Raw genomic sequence first — 13,057 nt, 5'->3', positions numbered from 1 at the left:
TCCAGAAAAGTATGTACTCCCTGAAAGTCGGCGAGGATGGTTTCGAGAATGCATCTTACAGTCTCACGGTTATCATTTTAATTGTAGATATGAATTTCGCACGTCCCTGAAATGTCGGGCTGTAACGATGCTGTCAACTCTCTCTTTATTGCCCCAAAATCGGCAGTTCGAAGCCTCGATTATTTTTATTCTTCATTTAGCCATTGTTCTCATTACGAGAAAAACGCTCCTGGAGCAACTATTTCGAGTAACGATTGTATGCATTTAAAGGAAGCGGCTTTTAAGCGAGATCTGCATTAACTGTTTTAAGAGAATTAGAAGTAGTAGAGGATTTATTTCTTTTCTAAGCCATTACTTCTCTCCGGCCCCCGTCGTTCCTCCTTGCGTAGTGCACCTCTTTGGTTTAAATGCCACCGCTTAAATTGCATGGTTCCGTTGCACCAAATTTCCGCAATAATTTACAGTCGGCGAAAAGGAGGAACGAATTTTCCAAGTCTCCCGCTCCGAGCATGCCTCCAAGGGGGATTACGTTAAGACGACACTTGGCCTCTGGAAAAATTAAGGGCCGATTAGAAATTCGTACACATGTCGCCATAGAAATCAGCCAGGAGCGAAGAATCCGAGGAAAAAACGGTCGATGAGAAAATAAGAGAAGTGCGGAAAGTGGGGAAAAAGAAAAGCTACGAGTGGAAAGAATCTTTGGGAAACATTAGGAGCCGTGATAAAGGTCGAGCCAGGATCACTCCACTCGTATTCTGTCACAGCCTGCGGTCTAGCGAGTCGGTAACTATCGTTAACAATAATTAAATTAACAATAACGAGCTAATAAGCAAACAACCGAGGGGGTAAATAAGGTTTCGTCTTAAGGGGGCGAAGCTTACGGCGGCCTGGTCGAGCTTTTCGTTCCGTCGTTGTTTAAACCTTTTTTTCCATTTTTTTTTCTTCTCTCACACCCCCGAGATCTCGCCGGCGTAGGCTTCGCGAAAATCCACACAACCGGGAAACTAAGAGGCACTCGTTAATGGTAATACTAGTAGATTATTAACAAATTATTTGATAAATTATTTGATAAATTAGGATTAAAGCAAGCGGGCCAATTTTTATGCGCAACGCGTGTTAGGATCGTTGCCACTGATCCCTCGGAATATTTATATACACGTATAGATGTATATATACAATATTTATATTTATATATATATCCCTCGTCAGTGTAAGTCGTATAATGTGCGGATTATTGACCTCCGGTACTGATTACTACTATTGTTACTGTTATGTCCTTATTGCTATTAACTATAGCTAATGCTAGTGCCCAGACTATTAATATTTAACGCAACGATGTACTGTTGTATATTATTTTATACCGCGATCACAACCACCCTACTTAGATGTATATTTATATATATACATACATTATTTGTATATGAAAAATCGGTCTGCGTGTACACTCACGGGCGAGAGACAGAGACACACGTTACATGTATAATTTAGATTTTAGGATGACGATCGCAAAGTGCAATCTACCGCCATTTCTCAGTCACTAAAAAGTTAAGGCACCGGATTAGGTGGGAACGACCCTGCGGAGTTTTCGGCCCCCCTGCACGATTTTGCACGATTTTGCACATTGTTCGGTCGAAGTTACGCATTTTTATTTTTCATTATTATCTCTCCTACTGACTTCCACAATTTCCGACAAAACATTTAAATAAGAAAAATCACGCGTGTATGTAAAAAAGGAAACATCAACGATCTCTTTTTTTCCGACATGGATGAAACCATTAGTCTCAGGAATTCACCCGTTTCATTGCAAATAATCGCGGAAATTGAATTTGCCGAAAAATTTAACCCCGACACGTGCAAAACCGTCCAGGTTGGCCGGAAACTGCAAATGGTCATTCTCGGGTAATATAGGATCTCTGAAAGAAAGTTTCCGCGAAGCCGCAGCTGTGACAGACCACGAGATCGAGGGGAAACAATAGGCGATAACACGAAAGAAAGTACCCTGAATGAGGAGAAATTGCAATTATTCCGAATTTTCATACAAAAAGGGGTGGACGTTTATCGGCAACCGAGGAGGATCCGAAAGCTCTAACGACCGTATTTCCCACATAAGTGATCCACTTAACACGGATAAACAATTAAATTTAACGTGAAAAATCGAGAGTCCGAGGGGGTACGTTTGGTTGAGAGAAAATGGGAGACGAGAGTGAGAGAGAGTCGAGAGTGAGTGCTGATAAGTCCGTTAAGTCGCAAGAGTTAAGTAGAGAGAGAGAAAGAGAGAAAGAGAAAGCGAGAGAAGGAGAGAAAGAGAGGGAGAGAGAGAGAGAGAGAGTAGAAGACCCTGGAATAAGTGGGAGATAAAATACCGTAAACGAGCCTTAATCGATAAGTTCTTCTCGGAGTTAAGAGTTAATGGTTAATTAGATGTCAAGACCAGATTAACACAAAAGGAAAGCCCTATTAGACAGTACACTTACGGATGTTATTTAAGGCATTAAAGGTAACCGATTAGCGTGTTAATTCGTTATTAATTGACCATCTACGATTATATAGTCGATACGTAACGAGGGTTAAGCCTACGAATTAAGCTGCTTGTTGCATTTAAGACCGCCAAAACTCGGGAAAGAAAGTGAACTGTGACCATTAATTAATATACGTGTCTCCTGTGGTTAATCGTAATTCACCTTAACGAGGACGATGTTTCCTTTCTGTACTATATTACGGTCTCTTTATTAGAAGTATTGTATTTGTAACCAATGTGGCGGGTACGATATTTCGCACATACATTCGGTATAACATGACCACGATTGTTGATTATTGCAGTGATACGAAGATGACTGTGTCGAGTGTATATTAACCAGATTTAGGGAAACCTGCTCCCCGTAAACCTGGAGACGTGCACGATTTTCCTCAATTTTCTTTTTCAATTTCATTTTTTGCTACTGCACATTTTACATGAAAATTCTTTTCTTTCTAATTCAAATTGAAACTGAACTTTTTATGTGAGGATTTCACCCGGCTTTGAAAAAGCTCGATTTTTAATATAACGCGTGGGAATAGTCATTGAAAAAGAATATTCAAAATTATTTTTTATCGAAATTTTGCGAAGAGTCGGAAGAGCTCGAAGTTCCTTTTTGGAGTTCTTTTCGACATTCGAGCTCGTGTATGTCTCCGGGTTGTACTTGGAGCACGGAAAATGCAAATTACGTTATTATTAACAATTTCCCCTGGTCCGATCCCACCCGATCCTGTCGATGATAAGAGATACGAGAGCACGAGTATAAGAGACGGTGCTCTCTATTTTGCTCCACAATGGGTGATCTTGGAATAACTAATTATTTATAATTTTCTATCGATTACGAGAAGTCGTCGCAAAAATGCAGACCTTTGCATACGCGTTGAGCTGCGCACTCGATCGTAGAAGTATTTATTATTAATAGACGGACATTAAATAGCGGAACAAAAAAAAAAGGAAAACTGTCGGAAGTGTGTAATTTTGGTGGTGGTGATTTTGCGTGGTTTTGCAGATACTGTCGCTGAGAAATATTGTACGACTTGTTTTATTTTATTTTTTTAATAATAACTTTATCTCTGAGTGAACACTTGACGTTCGGCGGATTCAGGTCTATTTCCCTTAATGAGTTCATTGACAAATTCGAGTAGCGTAGCGGTTAAGAAAACTCCATTTTGCACTTTTTCCATTTTTTTTTTTTTTTAATTCACGAACCATTCATTCGACCGAGATTGTATCCCTAACCTACGACTATTTATCCATCCCATTAATATTTAATATACCACCGCCCACTGTCATGTCCGAATTTCTGTATAAAGTACTCTCAGGATGGGTGAAAGAAGGAAATATTCCGATTTTTGAAAAACTGAGCAGAATTCTTTAAGTAGCGATTGTTCATTTATCCAGGAAGTGCTTTCATACGATGAAGTGAAAAATGATCTTGACTTTGGCTTGTTTTTATTGCTGGTACCATGGAAAGTCGAAGTTACGTTTCGGTTGCCTCTCGCCCCAACATCATTTTTCACTCGACAATCCTTGGCCCACTAGATCCCACGTGTATAAAACAATTTTCTCCTTTCTTCCCACAGAAGCCTCCCCGATCCCAAAATTCAAGGTCAACGAGACCGGCAGCCCGATTTTCATCCAAAACGGTGACGCAGCTCCTGGTCCTCAGCGGTTCTCCTTGACACAGCACACGAATTACCACCCTTACAGACGTTAGACAATTCGATTGGCCAGAAAGCTAATTCACCCTGGAGGGACTCAAAAGGGGCTTGAGATTCGCGTTGCAACGGAGGGGTAGAAGAAATGTCAGCAAAGACGTGCGAAAGTACTCTTAAAGATCTTACGCGACTAACGAGCGACTGCATCGACCTTTAGACGAGCTTTCATTGAGACCGGATATTACTCCTGGAAGCCTAAATCATTGTCACGTTTTATCAGCAGGATTCGATAGACGTGAGATTTAGAAACGTTCCCGTAAAGAAACTCTGCCGCGTACGTGCCGTGCTCTTGGCGCGCGACTCAGTCGAGATATAAAAAAAAAACGCGAAAACGTGAGAAAGTCGTCGATAGTGGGGGAGATCGAACCGAGCGGGCTCGGTTTTCTCGATATTTCGGGGAAGAAAGATTTTCCAAAATTTGTAGGTAGCGGCAGATCGAACTTTGCAATTTATAACGCACACGACGGTACTCCCTTTACGAAATTTTTGCTCATTCACGCGAGATTCCAGGTTTCTTTTTTCTTTTCTTTCGTCCACGCGGTGCCTGTAACACGCGAGAAATCTTTACCCGAGTACTTATCCACGTGATACGACTTTTAGATGGGATCCCGATTGTTTTCCTTGACTCGATCGACGTTGGCGGAAGAATCGCCATTTTCTATGAATGCCTTCGGCTGTCATTCTCGATGTATACTTGTAACTCGTTTATAGGGTTCGTACTTAGGGAATTAAGTTAGTGGACTGTTTAATAGGAGAGTAAATATGACCGCTGCAAGGTGGTGGCGACGATGGTATGTATTAAATTAATCTAAACAAACTGAGTTTCATGACGTTGTGCTCGGTTCTCGTCGACGTCCACTTCGGTCGCTGAGAAAAGAATGGAGAGGGAATTTATGCGTGGATTTTTTCAAATTCGACCTCGCTCGGTATTCCTAGACATCTCTTCTCCGGGACGGAATTTTTCGCGCGATCTTCGATACGTGACTCCTTGGTAGGAAACATTTCTCGTTAATAAAAAATGAGCTAATTCATTTTTTTTAATTCGCAACAAGATGTTTCGAAATCGAAGTCGACGGACGCGTCGATCACGCCGATAAAAACCGCGCCGGGAATTAATTCGAAGGATAAATCATCCCCTAGAAACTGAGCCTATGGGGTCCCTGACTGAATTATAAAAAAAGAATAATACCACGCGAAACTAGCCCGGGCAACGCCGGTCTTAACGTCTATATTAACGTCGTCTATCTCACGTTACCTGACCTTAACCTATCCCAACCTCCCGAAACTACAAATTCTACAATACCTTGAATGAAGAAAAAGATTTGACGGCATTTATACAAGTAGTACGTATAAACATATACACATATATTGCACACATGGAGATCGCCATAAATGTCCCATTGAGTAAGGAAAGACTTGACTTCACCTGCCAATCTGACTCCGCCGTCGATGAATCTAGACGTCCTTGCCTTGACAAAAAAGAAAAGAGATATCACTTCTTCTCGGCATATACACACGGAATATAATAACCAGGATTATTTTCATAACTCGAGACTTTCCAAACGCTATTCGTGTCTCCATATTTCGCCTGGAGCGACATTCGTCGAGAAATCGCTAGCGAGTCGCTCTTCGACTCCTGGTTGGTTGAAAAATCCGGCTTGCCGAGTCCGTACTTGGCGATCGTTCCGTAAATACTCTCGCCAAGTCCACCAAAAAGTTCCAAAGCCTCGACGATCCGCCACCCTTAACAACCCTCGGCGGGTGAACGACTCGTCCCGCTCCTCCTTATCTCGCCTATCTCCTCGTCCGCGGTCTAACATGTCCTAGCACCAGTACTACGTTCTTTTGTGCGATTCTAACAGGCTCCGGATACGGATCATCGACCCTCGCGAGCGTTCCCGCCGCCCCAGGAACCAACGACAGCTACAGCAGCGGAGGGCCCCAAAGGGGTTACGCGGGATCCGGCGTCAACAATTACCATCCCTATCGTCGCTAAGGATTAACGAGGTCTCTCTTTCCCTCTTGGCCCCGTGCGTAAGCGGGTTGCGCCCATAGTCGAGGTGATAAGTACATGCCTCGGGCTCGCTTCCTGCCGACCTTGAGAAACCTGAGCGAAAAGGATTGAGAAAAAAAAAAAGAAAAAGAATCAGATACGAGGAACCCATGAATACGTGCCGAGTGCAGTAAGTGTGCGTGCAAGTGTGCAAGTGCGAATCGCGGGTCCAGAATGAGTGCGTGAGGCTGGCAGAGGGAGCGAGTGTAGGGGTGAAAAAGCGAGATTATCTGCCATTGAGAGGGCCGACAGACGAATCTGTAACGAGCGTATTCGATTATCGTCGTTATTGTCCCTTTTTTCAGTTTCTTTACTCGAGAGCTTACGAACGCAAGGAAATCTGCGGGAGAGCTCGACGCGTGCACGGTTGTCGGCCGGGATTTACTGTCTCTATGAGCTGGAATAACGCCGGTCGAGGGTTCCGTGTATCGAGATCTTTTTAACGAGTTGGAGGTATCTCGATCCTCGGGGAATATGAATTTGGGAGACGCACGGCGGGTGTAAAGCTTGCGGAGACGCGAGTGCGCGCGAATCCAAGATGGCGGCGGCCGGACGCGAGCCGCGCTTCGCCGGCGAAACCGCATCTCGGCAGTTTGTCGGCTTTTTTCTTAAACGTTTGTGATCTCCCTTGGGAAGAAAAGGGAAAGGGTGCTTCATTTACGCGGAGCGACGGTTTCGAGGGTGGACGGTAATCGATGGGAAACGGAGTTGACTCGCCCAGGCGGTAAAAGAAACATGGCGGCGTACCGTATTGCGAGGTTCGAGAAGGGTTTTTGTTTTTGCGCTGGCCGTACGTGATCCAGGAAAAAAGGTTGGAGGTTCCTTCTTGCGTGGTTTTCGATAGGAAGGGTGCTGCAATTTTGTGGAGGGTTAACGTTGAGTGGTTTCACGGGAGGAACCATTATTTTGCAGAGCCTCGATTCCCGGCTTGACGCCCCGGATTCCAAAATGGCGGCCGACTCTTGTATCAGGCGCGGTGCGTGTTCGCACGTACCTTGTAAAATCGCCGTACATATATACGTGCTGAGTAATCCTAGACTACTCCTTGCTTATTTCACGAGGGAGACTTCGCATTTTACCTCGTCCAGCCGCCTCCTTTTACTTTGTTTTCCAGGCCTCTCCTCGCGTCCTCGCACCCTCTTAAGTTTCTCCCCGTTAAAAAAGAAAAGAACGTTAACTTAGGGACTCCTTTTTTGTGACTCGTCGCGGTAGAAACCCCGAGTACTCGAAACACCTCATCTAACGTCGGAGGATAATTGACGTGTATGAGAAACGATCGAACGATTAATTTAAGTGATTATATCTATCCGACTAGACGAAGTCTGAACTTTCGAGACAACCGGAGGGCCAGCGGAAATGAATTCCGGCAGATTGGAAATTACTACGAGAACCGAGAACACCGCCTTAAAACATAAGTCCAACACTTGCGGCGCGTCATGGAGACTCTCTTCTGTTGAGGGTCCTGTACAAAGCTTAGGTTTCGGTACGGCAGATTATTATACTGGATGCTACTTAAGCGCTAACACGTCCATTAGAGTTAAGTCAGGAGTTCGGCTAAGAAGCTGTGGACATAGGAGGGGTTTGGCTTTTTTCCCTTTCAGGACGATAATTGCGACAACTATCGGTACTCGGGGAGGTTAAGGACTCGAATCGAATTTTTATAAACCGAGAAAAAAAGTAAAGGGTTTGCTGGATAATTAGTCTTATCGAAACCACCAAATTTTCACCAGTGGCCATATTCGGATGCTTAGCGCTGTCAGTATTTAAACGAAGTGGGAAAATAAAAGAGATTAACGAGGCTCACATTAGAACGAGTGGCCCCGAGATCGTCTTCCTTGAGAGTCGATTTCTAATCCTTTTGTTTTTCAATTTTTGCCGTAGGAAGTTTATTTCCTAGACGCCCCGTACATTTTTCTGGGTGGATGACGCGAGGCTCTTGGAGCTAAGGTGAAACGCCTTGCATGTCGCAGGACGCAGTAAATCGAAGGAAAAACGCTGCTAGCGAAAGTACCGAGGACAAAAATTGAATTTGCCATATATCGGCACTGGATTTTGGCTTATTTCGAAGTTTTTTTTACCTATTTGAAAGAGGACTGTCGGTCGCGTCGGGGTCCGAGATCACGAAACCAAGATGGCCGCCTTGGCGAACATCCAACTCGCGGAAAAATTTCCAGAAAATTCTAACAGAGTATTTTCGTTACTCGGTGCTGCTTATCTTTCTTTTCGAGGTTTCTTCAGTTTTTATTCTTCCCTTTCTGATTGTCCCGAGTAAGTTTCGCTGTAAATTTGGTGCCTTCCAAATTTAGAGATAGAATCGACATAGGCAAATAACGAAACTCGCAGAGATGTAACGTCCAAGAAAAGGGAAGAACAGTGACGCATTCGTGCGAGCACCAAGACGAGTCAAGCAAGAATATCGTACCGGAAATGTAAGATAAAAAGAAAGTACACTGTTCTTTGGCTAACGGCTAAGAGCGAACAATAGGCGCGAGTGGACCCAAGCTAGTATAAATTTAGATTTACATTTAAAACGTAGGGTAAGAACCGAGATCTTCAACGAGTCAAGGTTGTCCACGATATTGGACATTTCATCCGCATAGTCGATATAACTGGGCTTTGTGTCTTTTCCATTCTACTGGTATTTAAATGATAAGGTAAGAATTTTTATTTAAGATTTCCGGGAGTCCCTGCTACCTTCTTGCGATTCCGTGTCGTGTGAAAATAACTCGTGAAAATACTTAGTAATTCATAATTTTACAAGTGTACGCGTGACAGTGAACAATTTAAATAGGAAGATAACGCAAAGAGGACCTTAATCGTAACAATCTTATTAACGATGCGATTTCTACTATTACCGTTAATAATAACTGCCGCAACTATTATAATTACTAGCTCGTAGTTATTCGTGGCATCATCAGTAATTTGTCATCCAGCGAGTGCACTAGCTCGACACAGTAGAAAAATCCTTGCAAGTAAATAAAAATCTTCATATTTTAATATAAAAATACAAAAGAGTACAATCGTAATCTTTCGCGAGCCACTGATTGCATAATTTTATCTTAGACCTGTCTATATTAGTTTGTAGTGATCGAGAAGAGCTGAGTCATGCTTAAAAAAGTACAAGGTTTATAAATGTAGTTTTAAAGGGATTTTGCTCATCCAATGGTTTTCTTTCGTTGACAGTTCAAACATGATCTAGGTTTCCACAGGGAGGCTGCAACAATCCGGAACATCAAGACGAATACCTACTTACAGATAATAAAGATACTGAGAATTGTATAAATGATTTATTACTTATATTAATTGCGTTGCACAATTTTATTCTTTATTACTTACTTTTTATACAGTTTGGGGATTTCTTTGGACAATGAGCACGTTTTTTCTTTTACTTTTTGTAACATCTGGTTCATATCTCGTGCCTGGGGTATATAATTGTTTATAGATCAGAATTAAAAATGTGGTTATGAAGTTTAAAATAAATAATTAAATACTCACAAGACGATTTGCATAGTAATCTCTGAGTAGATGCAGAAAGTCTTCTATTGTCCATGTTAACTCATTCTGTTTATTTAAAGCAATAAATGGACATGTAGGCATATGCTTATGATGCTCGAACCTAAAATTAAAAAATGAAGATGGCGATAATTCTACCGAAATTCATAGAAATTCATTAACGAACAGTGGCTCGTACCAGGGATTGTCATTAGCTTCCCAACCATCGAGTTGTTTAAGGCAAATGAAGCATTCAACGAGATCAGGCTCTTCCTCGCCTCCGATTGCCACAAAACCTGCCGAAGCCATCAGTTCAGGATTACAACCATTTGTCGACGATTTGAAAGGCCAGTGATCGTAAGTTTCCAGTCTTCCGCCCTTCCAGAAAGTATTTTCTATTTGACTGAGAAGATGTGATTACTTTAACCTCTACAATTCAATATTATAGCAATGAAATTTATTTAACCATAGATTTAAATATTACATAAAAACTTACCTGCAAAAGACATTTAAGATTGCGTTAATTTCACTATCAGACATGTTTCTGAAATACTCAAGAGGAACCAAATTGTCATTCACGCACAAAACAGCCACTTTAAAAATATTAACGCCACTTGGCGCTTAAATTTCTGCCACTGATGTTAGATTTCTATAGATGACACAACGCGCCAGATATAACGACCGACATCTGGTCACTATAAAGCCCTTTGTAACTACGTCCACTTAGTGTCCGTTTGTGTTGCAACTTTAAACAGAGAGAAGATGAGAGTAGCCATCAGGGTTGGGTAAGTAAAATAAACCAGGTTATTTACATGGTTCTTTACGGTAAATTACTAGACATTTTACTCTAGTTTCATACGTGTGTAAATTACATGAATATGGGTCTTTGGTTTTCAGGATTTTCTGTTTCTGTTTCTAACGGTCTCTCTGCTATCAGTTGATAGCTGTCCAATGTGTACATACCATATATATCTTAAGAATAAAAAAGTATTTATTAACATGGGGTGATAGAGTAATTAAAGCAACAACTATATATGTTTATACTAAATATGCAATAGTTTCGGTAGAAGGTTGACAGATGGCAGCAGTTTGACATAGCTACATAATTAGAGCATGGATACTCTCTTTATGAAATGGCGTTTTCTGCACATTGACTGGCCGTGCCTGGCATGCATTTCCGTCGTATCTGAAGCCGAACGAGGTTATATTTGACATCGCGGAACTCACAGTCGCAAATATGGCAAAATTCGATTTAACATCCCGCATAGGGCAATACCTCGATCGGCATTTGGTATTTCCACTGTTGGAATTCTTATCTGCGAAAGAGGTATGTAGATTCACAACCCAACGCACGCAGTACGTCAGTGTCAGTTTTTGGTTATGTTAACACTTGTTTCACAGATTTACAATGAAACTGAGCTGTTGCAAGCCAAACTGGATATTCTTAACAAAACTAACATGGTGGATTACGCTGTAGACATTCGAAAGCAACTGTATCCTGATTTGGAAGTGACGGAGGTTGGTAGCAGGTTTTTGTATCTCGATGTTCGAGAGATAATATTACTCTATTTCCCTTTAGGAACTGAAAACACGGCGTGCTGAAGTTGTTCAGGAACTCCGTGGATTAGACAGCAATGTTTCGGTGGTCGTTGCGCTGATGAATAATGAGGAAGTGATGAAAAATATGGAGAAGATGAGGGACCCTAAAGCACTTAACAATTACCTTACACAAGAGTTTAATGTAAGTAAAGACAGATTTAATGTCAGATTCTTCTTTGTACTTGTCTGAAGAATTATACTAAAAAGAAATATAGATATTTAATAATATTTTAATGCTTTCTATAGTTTAAGATAGAGATGATGGATAACTTTGTCAAGCTGGCAAAGTATCGGTATGAGTGCGGCAATTATTCAGTGGCTACCTCATATTTATATTTCTACATGCTTATAATGCCACCCACAGATAAGGTAAATTAAGTTTATATCTCTTCTGAGACGTCTTTAAACTTTTAATAATCATTTTTAACTTTTGCAGAATTACTTAAATGTTCTTTGGGGTAAATTAGCCTCAGAAATTCTTGTCCAAAACTGGGAGACAGCATTAGAAGATGTGAATAAACTGCGGGAATATATCGACAGTAACGTTATTAATAATTCGTTACAAGTATTACAACAACGCACTTGGCTTATCCATTGGAGCTTGTTTGTTTTCTTCAATCATGTGAAAGGCAGAGATCTCATTATTGAGATGTTTTTGTATCGGCCACAGTAGGTTTTTAATTATTCTCTTAATAGTTAACCTAATTTTGATAAATATTTAAAAGTTCTGATTTCATTGCAGTTATTTAAATGCGATTCAAACAATGTGTCCTCATATTCTCCGTTATTTGGCCACAGCTGTTATTGTGAATCGTTCAAGACGATCCACATTAAAGGATCTCGTCAAAGTTATTCAACAGGTAAGAAGCGTCACTTTTATAAATCATTTCCTATCTTCCCATCTGTTATCAATATTGGTGGTAAACAATTGTTTCTGTGTACGAAACAGGAATCATACACATACCGTGACCCAATTACTGAATTCCTGGAACACTTGTATGTGAATTTTGACTTTGATGGTGCACGTCAGAAATTACAGGAATGCCAGACAGTTGTCTTTAATGACTTCTTTTTGATCGCCCTTTTAAATGAATTTGTGGAGAATGCCAGATTGATGATATTTGAAACCTTTTGTAGAATTCATCAGTGCATTAGCATTGGGTACGTATATTACATAAAAAGAGATAGGAGAATAAAATTTAATTTTAGTTTCTTTCATTGATAAAACTTGTTTTAATACAGAATGCTTGCGGAAAAGCTAAATATGAAAGCTCACGTTGCTGAATGCTGGATTGTAAATTTAATACGTAACGCAAGGCTGGATGCTAAGATTGACAGTAAATTGGGACATGTGGTCATGGGTGGGCAACCCGCGTCTCCTTATCAGCAGCTCGTTGAAAAAATCGAAACACTAAGTGTACGAAGCGAAGCATTAGAAAATCTAATCGAAAGGAAGCTGAAAGCTAAAAACCAAGATACGAGTAGTATAGTTTGGAACTAATTTAAAACGGATACGAAATCGTGTAAAGTGCGTCACTCAGAAACGAACATTTGAATATATTACTTATACAAGCCAGTGTCAAAGTTTCTTTCACAGTGTGAACAAACATCGTTAATACGTAATATATTGTCATATAATGGAAAACCAGGTAATAGATGAAGGTACTTCAAATAAACATC

General features: G+C 41.0%; 3 protein-coding genes across 9 annotated transcripts in view; 2 read left to right on the top strand and 1 right to left on the bottom strand.

Moving 5' to 3' along the window:
- LOC105698623 (heterogeneous nuclear ribonucleoprotein 27C) overlaps positions 1 to 8,810 on the top strand; it is a 30,819-nt gene extending 22,009 nt beyond the window's left edge. For 2 of the 5 annotated variants that reach the window (XM_012423017.1, XM_012423013.1), the window contains one exon: positions 6,096 to 8,810. In XM_012423017.1, the coding sequence (XP_012278440.1) occupies positions 6,096 to 6,229 (134 nt within the window). In that variant the 3' untranslated portion in view covers positions 6,230 to 8,810. The other 3 variants (XM_012423016.1, XM_012423014.1, XM_012423015.1) reach the window with 3 other exon arrangements.
- Positions 8,811 to 9,259: 449 nt separating this feature from the next.
- Positions 9,260 to 10,399, bottom strand: LOC105698624 (baculoviral IAP repeat-containing protein 5). Of its 3 annotated transcripts, none has more exons than XM_012423022.1 (5): positions 10,275 to 10,399; positions 9,978 to 10,181; positions 9,782 to 9,902; positions 9,623 to 9,705; positions 9,260 to 9,534 (listed from the first exon to the last, which is right to left on the bottom strand). In XM_012423022.1, the coding sequence occupies exons 1-5, from the start codon at positions 10,316 to 10,318 to the stop codon at positions 9,519 to 9,521; spliced, it is 468 nt and encodes a 155-aa protein (XP_012278445.1). In that variant the 5' UTR covers positions 10,319 to 10,399; the 3' UTR covers positions 9,260 to 9,518. The 3 variants fall into 3 exon arrangements, with proteins under 3 accessions (XP_012278445.1, XP_023289031.1, XP_012278444.1); XM_023433263.1 differs by having other exon boundaries at positions 9,260 to 9,531; XM_012423021.1 differs by having other exon boundaries at positions 9,260 to 9,500.
- A 536-nt stretch (positions 10,400 to 10,935) lies between these two features.
- LOC105698636 (eukaryotic translation initiation factor 3 subunit E) lies at positions 10,936 to 13,053 on the top strand. Its single transcript, XM_012423045.2, has 8 exons — positions 10,936 to 11,105; positions 11,180 to 11,296; positions 11,358 to 11,519; positions 11,624 to 11,746; positions 11,814 to 12,046; positions 12,120 to 12,237; positions 12,327 to 12,538; positions 12,620 to 13,053. Exons 1-8 carry the CDS (start codon positions 11,016 to 11,018, stop codon positions 12,876 to 12,878), a joined length of 1,314 nt encoding a protein of 437 aa, XP_012278468.1. The 5' UTR covers positions 10,936 to 11,015; the 3' UTR covers positions 12,879 to 13,053.
- The last annotated feature ends 4 nt before the right edge of the window (positions 13,054 to 13,057 follow it).

Source organism: Orussus abietinus, unplaced genomic scaffold (assembly GCF_000612105.2).
Source record: "Orussus abietinus isolate OABI.00-Male unplaced genomic scaffold, Oabi_2.0 scaffold31, whole genome shotgun sequence".
Taxonomy (NCBI): domain Eukaryota; kingdom Metazoa; phylum Arthropoda; class Insecta; order Hymenoptera; family Orussidae; genus Orussus; species Orussus abietinus.
Note: the sequence above shows the minus strand (reverse complement) of the source record. Positions and strands in the feature narration are given on the sequence as shown.